A 12,272-nucleotide genomic window follows, 5' to 3' on the forward strand; every position below is an offset into this window, starting at 1 on the left:
GTGGAGAGCTACTGGAAGGCCCTGGAGGACGTGGACTACGTGCAGACCTTCAAGGGCCTCAAGCTGCGCTACGAGCAGCAGCGGGAGAGGCAAGACAATCCCAAACTCGATAGGTGAGCCGATAGGGGGCCATAGCCATACATGCCAGCATACACACGCACACAAACACACGCAATCTCCTATAGCAGTGGTTCTTAACCTGGGATGCGGGCACCCCCTGGGGGTGCGCCAGAGATACCAGGGGGTGCGCGGAATTATGTTTGTGTTGAGGTTGCAAAATGCTTGTGAACATTATAATTAGGCCAAATCAAAACCAAATTAAAACATGTTCTGGTCCCCATGCAAAGTCATTGGTATTGATTAATGTCTCAAGCCAGAATCATTGTAATTAATCACTTAAGTTCGTTTTTAGTGGATAGATACGATTAAAAGTTTGGGTTCGGGGTGCGCGGCTTATCTTGTCCATAGGTAAGGGGGTGCGTTAAGAAAAAAAGGTTAAGAACCACTGTCCTACACCAGTGGTCTCCAATTATTTTTCTAATTGTGTAGAGCAAGTGAGGCTGGGGGCCAAACCAATGCCCCAACCCAATGTGAAACAAGTTCTATGTCTGGACAGAGGACAGATTTTTGCTTTTCCGTTTTCCCTTCATGTCTGTTATGAGACTGCTCTAAAGGGGGATTCATACTTGGCGTGACTGGCGCTAATCTCCTTCATACCTCACTCGCGACGATGGCGCGCGCTCAAAATGACGTCACATGCCGTGGCGCGAGCTGCCGTGGCGCAACGTTGTGCACCCCACATTTTTTGTAACTTGTCGTGCGCCACCAGCGACCATGCAGGTAGGCAGACAAAGCAGGAGTTGCGAAGAGAGGCTACAGCTACTGCAGGCTACTACAGAATGGACCCTGCATCATTTTGACGATAATAAAATGTCATTGAGAGTTATTTTATCTTCTCCCTTAAATGTTGTTCAGTGAAACAATTGTTTACTTTGTTCAGAAGCACGTTGTGTTTGGCGATCTATTTATAAATTCTGCCGCCAGAACAACGCTCTCACATGGTCTTGGAATGATCTGGCAATGTAGGCTACAATAAAAATCTATGTTTCAGTGTGGTAAGTCATAAGTCAGACGTTCAGTAGCCCTACAGCAGCCGTGTTTGGCTTTCTATTTTTTACATCCGTAGAACTCACGCTGCGAGTTGCGAAAGATACTGCCGTTTCTGTCATGAACAGCAGAGGGCACTCTTCCGAAAATGCAAGCGAAAGCCTGTTAATGGCGCCTTTGACTATGAATGGTCTGCCACATTTTAATTGTTCTTGCGCCAAAGTGCGCACGTGAAGTATGCAGAGCCCTTAACCCTGTGAATGCTTTGAGTGAATGCTTTAAGATCTAACTCTGTGAATGCTTTGGAGAGATATGACTCACTGAAGTTTTTGTGATCGAAAATCACACACATTTATGTTTTCATTTCGTCTGACATCATGGCCGGCCAAATGTTTGCCATGCCCGGGGCGGATTTGACCCGCAGGCCTTTGTCTGGAAACCAGGGTCCTACACGGTCACACCTAAACATCTGCCCATATATGCATGCACGCATGTGTTGTGGGTCTATTGGTGGCGTTTGTTGAGAGCACATAGCCCTTAAACACACACACACCCCTCCAGCACTGGAACGTTGTAATAGTCACTGAAACAACTTAACACAACGCCTTAAGTAATACATTAGGACTTGGTCATTGCCATTCTGTTAACAGCTAATTTATAGCAGGGGCCTTGTCTGAAGGGGTTAATTCTTGTTGATGATACTGGTGTGTGTTGTGTTTGTTTGTGTTTCTGTGGTTGCGTGCGTGACTCCATGGTTAGAGCTCTGGCCTTTAGATCAGAGGGTTGTAGATTCAAATCCCACCCTTTCCAGTACCTTCATCCATGGCTGAAGTGTCTTTGAGCAAGGCACCTAACCCCACATTGCTCCAGGGCCTGTGAACAATACCCTGTACCTAAATAACTGTAAGTCGCTTTGAATGAAAGTGTCAGCTAAGTGAAAGGTAATAATGTAACGTTTGTGCTTGTGTGTGTTTGTTTGTGTTTCTGTGGTTGCGCGCAGCATGCGTTCCATCCTGCGTAACCACCGCTTCCGGCGGGACGCGCGCACGCTGGAGGACGAGGAGGAGATGTGGTTCAACACGGACGAGGACGAGCTGGAGGACGGCGAGGCCGTGGTGCCGCCCTCCGACAAGGCCACCCGCGACCGGGACCGGGACCGCGACAAGACCCAGGAGCAGGACCTGATGGAACCCATCAGCAAGTTCATGGAGAGGAAGAAACGTACGCAACAGATACATGCACACACACACTCACTCACACACACACACACACAATACCAGGGGTGTACATAATAATCGACATGTATCGAATCAAATCGTATGGCATCGTGCGTCATTAAGTATCTAATATAATTAGGGCTGGGACTCGATTAAAACATTTTAATCGCATTAATCTATAGGCTTTGAAATTGATTAATGGAATTAATCGCATTTAATCACATTTAAATATCTGACTTGAGAACATTTTTCTTTTTCCACATGGATTTTGAATAATTACAATAAATAAGCGTAATCTAAAAACATTTCATTTTTAAAAGAAGAGAGAACTCTTCTCAATTTCAGCAGGCTGTTCACCATCAGTTGTAATACTGCCCTCCGCTGGTCTTATCCAGAACTGTGTAGCTATATTATACTGCGATTAATTTTTTAAATTGCGTTAATTAAATAATCGAATCGCGTGATTAATTAATCAAAATTAATGCATTAATGTCCCAGCCCTAAATATAATCGAATCGCTCGCTGGCCCTTTGCCAATGCCAATTTGGGACTGTTCATTAACACATCAGCAAAGGTAGCGTAGTTTCATTCCCTTCTGAAATGTGTATGTGTTTGTCATACACCTGACGAAGATCTTTGTTGAATCTCACAAGTTTCCATTCAGCAAACTGTAGTGTGGAAGCTATTGTGCGACTATTTCTTTCCTTTTCCATGTTAACCGGTATCGTGCTTATATTAATTATTTGGAGATGTGCACTGACTTCATGCTTATTTTATTGTGTGTGTGTGTGTCTGTCTGTCTGTGCGTCACTGCAGTCAAAGACCCCGAGGACAAGGACTCGTCGGCCAAGTCGGGGGGCCTGAGTTCGGGCCGGCAGAGCCCCAGCTTCAAGCTGTCCTTCTCCAGCGCCCTCAAAGCCTCCAGCTTGTCCCCGTCCCAATCCTCGCCCCCCTCCTCCTCCTCCCCCTCTTCCTCCCCTTCCCCTTCTTCGCCCTCCTCCAACGCGTCCCACCCTGGCTCACCGGGGTCTCCCGGCTCCCCGGGATCGCCAGGGAACTCCTCCCCTACCACCACAACTACCACATCCACCACCTCCTCCTCTTCTTCATCTTCATCTTCCTCTTCTTCCTCCTCCTCCTCCTCCACTTCCACCTCCTCTACGACGGCACGCAGTGCCTCTCCCTCCAGCACGGCCTCCTCCTCTGTTGCCACCAAGGTTAGTCACGCACGCACGCATGCACACACACACACCAGGCGTGACATGTTATCAAAAAGGCCACCTCCCTTTCAGTCACAAACCTCAACCCTCATTGGGTGCAAACGCCTGTTGTTGAGGCGCACTGTTGACCATCACCAGGGTAGGTACGCTCTGAGTGTCACCTGATCATGCCTGGCTCTGTGGTGTTGCAGTCAGAGCACATCTATGATATTCTGGAGGTACCAGATACGATCCAAGAGTCTCATCCCCTTCTCTACAGATGTGGGTGGGTAATAATTGGTGATAATTACAGTGAGGAGAATAAGTATTTGATCCCTTGCTGATTTTATTGGTTTGCCCACTAATAAAGACATGATCAGTCCAAAATATTAATGATAAAATGTATTCTAATATGGAGAGACTGAATATCAAAAAGAAAATCCAGAAAATAGCTTTGAAGAATATATTTTAATCGATTTGTATTCCATTGAGGAAAATAAGTATTTGACCCCTCTAGTCAAAGAAGACAAAATACTTGGTGGCAAAGCCCTTGTTTTCTTGTACAGAGGTCAGATGTTTCTTTCAGTTAATGATAATGTTTGTGGATATATTAGAAGGGATTTTTGTCCACTTTTCTTTGCAGATCATCTCTAAATCATTTAAGTTGTATGACTGTAGCTTGGCAAAAGGGAGCTTCTGTTCCCTCCACAGGATTATTATAGGGTTAATGTTTGGAAACTGCCTAGGCCACTTCATGACCTTAATGTGCTTCTGCTTGAGCTACTCCTTCATTGCTTGTGCTGTATGTTATGGATTATAATCATATTGGGAGGCCAATCCAGGACCCACCTTCAGTCTAGTGGTGGTGGGAAAGAGGTTGGCATGCAGCATTGTACGTTTACATGTCTCCCTCCATCCATTTCTTGACGATGTTAAGTTGTCCTGTGTCTTGGCCAGACAAACAACCTCAAAACATAATGTTACCACTTTCATGTATGATGTTGGAGAAGGTGTTGGTCTTGGGATCATAGGCAGCATTTCTCTTCCTCAAAACACATAGAGTTGTGTTAATGCCAAACAGTTTGATTTTGGTGTCATCTGATTCCAGCATCTCCCAATCATATCCTAATCCAGTTTGTTCAAACCTCAGGTGAGCCTGAACAGGTTCCTTCTGAAGCAGGGGTACCATACATGCACTGCAGGATTTTAATCCGCTGTGGTATTAAGTGTTTCCAATAGTTTTCTTAGTGATTGAGGTCCCAGCTGCCTTGATATCATTTCCTAGCTCTTCCCATACAGTTTTGGGGTGCTTTATCTCTGTTTTTCTGGTTATTGAATCCCCACAAGGTCAAATCTTGTATGGAACCACAGACAGGCCTTAGATTGATGATTGATGATTATTTTTGTATGTCATACAATTTGAAATGCACCAACAGTTTGCTCCTTAATATCCAGGAGCCCATTTTTGCCTTGACGAGTTCTAAAATTGTCCCCGACATCCTTTGACAGCTTTTTGGTCTTTCCCATGTTGGCGAGTTTAGTTTGATTGATTGACTGATACTTATGGACTGATTCTGCCGATTCAATGTGTCTTTTGTGCAGGTTACTATTAACAGGTGTGTTCAATTCAGATAACAAATTGCTTGGAAGTGCCATTTGATCTGTAGGATCAGAATTCTTAATGGTTGGCAGGGGATCAAATACTTATTTCCCTCAATGAAATATAAATCAATTAATATATATTCTTTAGAGTTAATTTCTGGATTTTCTTTTTGATATTCTGTCTCTCCCTATTAGAATACATTTTATCATTAACATTCAAGACTGATCATGTCTTTATTACTGGGCAAACCAACAAAATCAGCAAGGGATCAAATACTTATTCTCCTCACTGTAAGTCATTTTTGCGATACACATATCGCCACTCTTGATATCGCGATTTCGATACTTTTTGGATATATTGTGCAGCTGTAATAAGAACTCCAGATGCCGTGTTGACCATTTCTTTGTAATGGAACGAATGGCTGCAGTCAGACTGCTGGTGGCGATCAGATTTCAGCCGTTCCATATGACACTGCCATCAAACGGTGACACTTCCTAGGCAACACCTATGAAGGATACCAGCCCAAGATGACGAGAACCAGGGATGGGCCACGTCAAAAGGCTTAACACTGCATCTAGTGTTCATATCCATGTGGCCTGAGGCCCCCCTGTGTGCCATACGAAGGGACCTCCAGGATAGGGATGGCGAAAATTGAAAAAACTCTTAACCGGCTACTGAGACTCATTAACCGGTGGTTAACCGGTTAACCTGTAATCTTAAATTATACAACGTTCGCGTGCCTGATATGCACAGCACTGTTTTCTTTCTCACATAAGCCTTTTTTTTTGGCTGCGCAGACAGGACCTTCCATGTCCAGCCACTGTTGCCAGATGGAAAGTGCTGAATTGTCGTATTAAAACCTCAAAATGATCGTTTTTTGGGAGGAAATTATTATTATATTATTATTATTATTACAACCGGTTAACCGGTGGCAGAAAATTTTAACCAGTTATCGTTGATCTGGTCGACTATCGGTTAACCGGTTACCGGTTAACATCCCTACTCCAGGATAGGTGACCCTAGTATGAAATACTGTGGTTCCACTGGACAGGGCAACTATCTTCTCTTTTTGTCCCGTTTACTCCTGCCTTTAAGATGACATGGATCAGTCAGCTTGTATATCTTGGCAATTTTTTTAATGGAAGGTTACACACACCCTTATTTTCTCAGGCTTGGCCTCTTGTCGATCTTTTAAAAACCAAACAAAAGGTGTATAATATAAACGTGGCTATTCGTATATGTGTATAGTTAGAAATTTCATGAGGCAATGTTAACTGCTCTAATGGCTGCTTTCTCCCCTCTCTTTCTCTTCCCATCTGGGCGTCTTGTCTCTCGTGCCGTTTGTCCTTCGGCCTGTGTGGTGCCCGCTGCCCTGTGCCCGCTGCCCGCTGCCCTGTGCCCGCTGCCCTGTGCCCGCTGCCCTGTGCCTGCTGCTCTACCAGAGTACGCTGGTGGGCCTGGTGGACTACCCTGACGACGACGAGGATGAGGATGAGGACGAAGAGGACATGGACAGCAAAGAGGAGAGCCCCCCCTTGTCAAAGAAGGCCAAGCTGACCTAGTCAAGCAAGCCCCCCTGTCCCCACCCCACCCCGCCCCGCCCCACCCCCTGTGTTGACCCATACTCCACCTCCCAAGATCCCCTCCTACACACACCCCAATGCTCTCCTTGTTGCCACTGCAACTCCTCCTCTCCTCCTGCCCCCCCCCCCCCCAGGTGGTGGGAGGGAAACGGCCTGCCGATGGACTTATTTTGTTGAACTTTGTAGAACTTAAAAAACAAAAAAAACAAACAGACAAAACTGATTACGGGGAGAGAGAGGGGGGAAAAAAGAAAAAAACAAACAAACACAAGAATGAATGGAGGATGAACGAACGAATGCAGAGGTCCCTCCCTTTCCAGGAAACGAAAGGGAATAGAGAGCGAGAGAGTGCTAAAAAAGACCCAACAACTAGAAGATGGGGAAGAGGAGAAAAAAAAGCGCCTAGCAAATGTTGCATGAGGAACCTCCATGTTCAAGTGCCAACCGGATACGAGAGAGAGGGTAGGTGGAGCAGGAATGGCAAAGCAATGGTGAGAGAGAGAGACAACGAAACAAGTGAGAGAAGACAACTTTGCTGTGGTTGGACGATGAGTTTGTTGTTTTCTTTCTTTTTTTTTCTTTTTTTTTAAGGATTTAAAGACCTGAAAATAGCTAAAATACTCTTGGGGGAGAAATAAAGACTTGATATGTACACACACACACACACACACACACACACACACACACACACACACACACACACACACACACACACAGACACACACACACACACAGGCAACAAGCAAAACAAACACATGGGCATGCGATTCACTGCGTGCATACACACTGGCTCACACGTTTATACTCACACACGATGCACATAGAGACTGGTGCCCAACGTGACATGCAGGGCTCGGGCCAGTACCCCCCTTCCCCACACACACACACACACACACACACACACACACACACACACACACACACACACACACACACACACACACACACACACTGCCCCCCATCTCAGGGAAGGAGAAGGCAGTGACCCAAGAAGGGCCAGCCTCTCCAGAACCCAGATCCACAACCAACCACTCCCTTGGAACTCCTCTTTTTCTTTCTCTGGGTGTTCTAGCAAGTGTTCTAACCTTGCTAGGACGAGTAATATGCCCATTTTTCGCAGATTTCACCAAAGAGTATCCAATAACAAGCTCGAAGTGTAATTAAAAATTGGATACTCAAGGTGAAAATGGGCGTTACTTGGAAACTTCACTTTGAGAAGTACCCTCTATTTCTGTCTGTGTCTCTCTCTCTCTCTCTCTCTCTCTCTCTCTCTCTCTCTCTCTCTCTCTCTCTCTCTCTCTCTCTCTCTCTCTCTCTTCTACTCTCCCCTGCCTCTATGGTCCTTTCTCATAGTTCTTGTTTTTTTTTTTCATTTGCTTTTAATGTTCCTTTCTTTTTTCCAATGTTAAGTTTTTTAAGCGCCAGATAGGAGACGGAGAAACAGAAGGGAGGGGGGTCCGTGGTCCGTGGTTGTCGCTTCTTGATGATGTCATCTTGGTCATTGTCTCTCTCTCTCTCTCTCTATCTCTCTCTCTCTCTCTCTCTCTCTCGCTCACTCTTTTTTTTCTGTCTTGCTCCTTTTCAAGGGGTTCTTCCTGTTTTCAATGCCAGCAGTGTCCCAAGTCTGTTTCTGATTCTTCTCTCTCCATTTTCTTCTCTCCCCCCCCACACACACAAACTTTTTTTAAATGGCAAACTGAGACCTGCCCTCTGGAGTTCAGCTCGTTTTCATTCGCACTTGGATGTGGTTTTAAAATGTTCCCTTGGAGGAGACGGACATGTGACATGACATGAGCGAGAGAATGTGATAAACCCTCTGCTCTTTTTTTGCCCTTTGAAACTGCAGATTGCTTTTGGAAAAAAAAAAAAGAATTTGTAACCATCCACTTCCTCCTACCCCCTCCGTTTTGATTAAAGATCGAGTGGAATTCTAGATGTGATCGATTTATTGTCATATCTTTTTGTTGTTTTCCTCCCTCTTTCTCTTATTTTCCTTTTACATGCGTGTAAAAGTTAGTTGTGCGGTATATTTGGGACCATTAAAAAGATCTTTTTTGCTGTACCCTTTGTCTCTTGCTCAAATGCAGGCTTGCTTCAGTTCTTTACCTAATGCAGTGGTTCTTAACCTGGGGTGCGGGCACCCCCTGGGGGTGCGCCAGAGATTTCAGGGGGTGCGCGGAATTTTGTTTGTGTTGAGGTTGTGACCAAAATTCTGCTTCCAAATATTATAATTAGGCCAAATTAAGATCAAATGTAAACATGTTTTCGTCCCCATGTAAATTCATGAGAGTATTGATTAATGTCCATAGTGAGATTCATTGTAATTAATAGCTTAAATCATTTTTTTGGTGCGTATACACGTGTAGACATTTGTGATGGGGTTGCGGCTTGTCTTGGAAACAGATAAGGGGGTGCGTTCAGAAAAAAAGGTTAAGAACCACTGACCTAATGTACCGGTAGTATCACCAGAGGTGGTTGATTGTTGCCGCCGGAGACACTTTCAAGGTACTGTACAGTATTTCATTTTTTAGTACCAGAATTTATGTTGACTATTCTCGAATATGATTTTTTTTAATGAATATTTACCACCACGATCAATTTCTCTAACTGTTCATTTTGGCGGGAAAATTACACTTACATAAATTTCATTACATGAAAAGCTGGATCTTCGATGTGTCCGCCATTTTGAATTTCCAGTAATAGACATCTTTGGCTGCAAAACATACTGTTTATTGTACCTGGTAAATATTCATGAAGAATCTATGTGTTAAGGGGGGAGCATACAATTTGCTAATAAACTTCTAAAATGACATACTCTACCTTCAAAGAAAATATTTGATGTTAAGTTCTAGCAAAGGTTCTAGAGAATGTTCTCATCCACAAAGTAAAGCTCAAGGAACAAGTTCTTCACGTCGTCCTCTAATCTCTGACCTTACTGGTCACCTACATGGTTTAGTATTTGTGACCTTATCTCATGACAGTCTTCAAAGAAATTAACTTTGCAAAAGGTCTGTTACTAGTGCTTGTTGATCACCAAAGATGAGACGAGATGGGACGAGACGCGACTACTCTGCTACCTACAACCTCAGCTAGACAGTTGTTGTACCGCGCATGCCCACTGGAGGGAGCACCAATGATTGTGAGAGCAGAACTGAGCTGGACCCCCTTTCTCAAAAGCATCATTAGGAGACAGAAATTGCTTTGTAACCAAGTACTTATCCAGTCTTTCTGGTTTCAATGCCTACTCTGTCATATACAGTACCTTTAACATATTACTTCCATTAATAATAGCACATGCCAAGTCAGCCCCAACGTGCACAATAAACCAAAGAAACGACAACACCGTCTATAACAGCATGACATTGCTTTATTCTCGCACAAAAAAAGGCAGTACGTGTGTCGACTTGCCATTGCTGCAAAGCAGGGGTGTTGAACCTTTTTCATTCAAGAGATTGATTCAAATTTTATTAAGTCCTCCAAGGGCCGTACTACCTCATGAACACAAACCAGGGTTTCCCCCTGCACTTAAGGCCTATACTGAAGGTGGCCACATTTACAGCAGACGATACATTCAATACGTCCATTCACTATAATTTCATTGTATTGCAAATGTAATTTCTAAGATTTCTTTACAAACATGCCATATTTCATTTGAAACTGCATTACATTAAAATGATATGTGGGGCCGGATAAAATGGCCTCAGTGGCCGAAAACGGCCATCCAGAGATAGCCTACAGTAGGTTCCCCACCCCTGTTGGAGAGCAACTCTTTATTTCTTGCCCCTGGTCTTGAGGATCCAGTCCCTGTAGGGGCAGATGCTGGTGAACTTGATAGGGCCGGAGCAGGATGCCTTGGTGCTCCCCTTCACCACACCGTACACCATGGAGTTGTAGACCATACCACCGCCCGCTGCTCCCTGTGTGTGTGTGTGTGTGTGTGTGAAAAAGAGAGAAAATAGGAGATTGTCAGAGAGTCACATAAAGCATAGGTGTGTGCATTTTATATGAAAAAATGAAAGACTATTTGGGAGCGAGGGTGTGTGTGTGTGAGTGTGTGCGTGCGTATTACATGCTTGCATTAGTGTGTGTGATGGTGGGAGGGAGAGAGACAATATCACTAACATCACATTTTATTTTGACTGAAAAGGCCGGCGATATGTTTGCTACAGGATATGCACACTTTTATTTTGGTGGATTAACGTGTTACCATGTGTATCTGAGTGTAGGCCTACAGTATTATGTCGATTTTGTGTCAAAATTTTTAATTGTGTGTGTGTGCGTATGTCTCTGTGTGTCCATGATTGCTTGAATGTGTGTGTGTATGTGTGTGTGTCTGTGAAGATCAAAAACTTACACTGCAGGTGTTGTCGCTCTCTGTGCCTGCACACACCATCTCCGTGTAGCTGAAGGCCTTGTCCAATTTATCTGTCTTCTTCGCATACCCTGAGAAGTCTGGACACTTAGCCACCGATAGCTCCACGCACGACGGGGTGGGACCGGTGGTCGAGGCTGTGTGTTGGATAGTCAGATAAAAGGAGAGCACATCATCACATTGGGACATGACAGTATTGTAGGTAATGTTGAAATACACAGTGCAGAATCATTAGGCAAACAATTTTTGAAACTATTCCATCCTTTTTATGCACATTTTCCAACACTGACCTGTATGAACATGAAGACCTATTGTCAAGTCAAGTCAAGTCAAGTCAAGTCAAGTCAAGTTTATTGTCAATTTCTTTACATGCACTGGTCATACAAAGAATTTGAAATTGCGTTTCTTGCTCTCCCATGCAGACATAGACTAATCTAGGTAAGGACATAGACAGTATAGACATAGACAGTACTCATACATGGACATAGACAGTATGGACGTAGACATTGCTCATACAGACATTTAAAGTGCAAGACTGGACAACAGAAGACTTGTAGAGAACATACATTAAGAGGAGGTATTTTGTTGTTCTTTTTCTAAAAGTCCTTTATAGCGTTCTGACATAGTAATAGTAGCATTTGAAGAAATAAATAATTAAAAAAGGTTTTTATTAAATACACCAGCAGCAGTATGTGTGTGTGTGTGTGTGTTTGTATGTGTTTTGTGTGCGTGTGTGTGTGTGTGTGTGTGTGTGTGTGTGTGTTTAGTGCAGGTAGAAAGTGCGGTGTGCGTCTGTGTGTGTGTACCTGTGTATGTGTGTGTGTGTGTGTGTATGTGTGTGAGTATGAGTTGTGTGTCAGTGTGTGTATGTTTGGGTTTAGTGCAGAAAGTGCAGTGTGCTTGTGTGTGTGTGTGTGTGTGTGTGTGTGTGTGTGTGTGTGTGTGTGTGTGTGTGTGGTGTGTGTGTGTGTGTGTGTGTGTGTGTGTGTGTGTGTGTGTGTGTGTGTGCATGTGTATGTTTTGAGTTAGTGCAGGTTGAAAGTTCAGTCACAGATGTAGTAGTGCAGGTGGAATGTTCAGTCGCAGATATGGTGGTGGGGATGAGGGGGGGGAGCGTTGTCAGTGGCCTGGCTGGCTAGAGGCTGACAGTGAAGGGAGAGTGGGTTGAGTGTTCAGTATCTTGATTGCTTG

At 44.3% G+C, this 12,272-nt stretch overlaps 2 protein-coding genes across 4 annotated transcripts in view; one reads left to right on the forward strand and one right to left on the reverse strand.

The window, feature by feature from the left end:
• The window catches only part of smek1 (SMEK homolog 1, suppressor of mek1 (Dictyostelium)), a 30,388-nt gene extending 23,439 nt beyond the window's left edge, over positions 1 to 6,949 (forward strand). For both annotated transcript variants that reach the window (XM_063223235.1, XM_063223236.1), the window contains exons 13-16: positions 1 to 113; positions 2,108 to 2,328; positions 3,141 to 3,541; positions 6,569 to 6,949. The exon at positions 1 to 113 is cut by the window's left edge. In XM_063223235.1, coding sequence (XP_063079305.1) covers positions 1 to 113; positions 2,108 to 2,328; positions 3,141 to 3,541; positions 6,569 to 6,688 — 855 coding nt within the window. In that variant the 3' untranslated portion in view covers positions 6,689 to 6,949. The remainder of the gene's footprint in view (positions 114 to 2,107; positions 2,329 to 3,140; positions 3,542 to 6,568) is intronic.
• A 3,111-nt stretch (positions 6,950 to 10,060) lies between these two features.
• On the reverse strand, positions 10,061 to 11,395 carry LOC134468500 (kallikrein-8-like). 2 transcript variants are annotated; one of them, XR_010038816.1, is made up of 3 exons: positions 11,372 to 11,395; positions 11,064 to 11,218; positions 10,061 to 10,626 (listed from the first exon to the last, which is right to left on the reverse strand). XR_010038816.1 is itself a non-coding variant. In XM_063222420.1 (2 exons), the coding sequence occupies exons 1-2, from the start codon at positions 11,268 to 11,270 to the stop codon at positions 10,480 to 10,482; spliced, it is 354 nt and encodes a 117-aa protein (XP_063078490.1). In that variant the 5' UTR covers positions 11,271 to 11,309; the 3' UTR covers positions 10,061 to 10,479. The 2 variants fall into 2 exon arrangements, 1 of the variants encoding a protein (XP_063078490.1); XM_063222420.1 differs by lacking the exon at positions 11,372 to 11,395 and having other exon boundaries at positions 11,064 to 11,309.
• Positions 11,396 to 12,272: the final 877 nt, after the last annotated feature.

The sequence above is a fragment of the Engraulis encrasicolus genome, chromosome 18 (genome assembly GCF_034702125.1).
Source record: "Engraulis encrasicolus isolate BLACKSEA-1 chromosome 18, IST_EnEncr_1.0, whole genome shotgun sequence".
Lineage (NCBI taxonomy): Eukaryota > Metazoa > Chordata > Actinopteri > Clupeiformes > Engraulidae > Engraulis > Engraulis encrasicolus.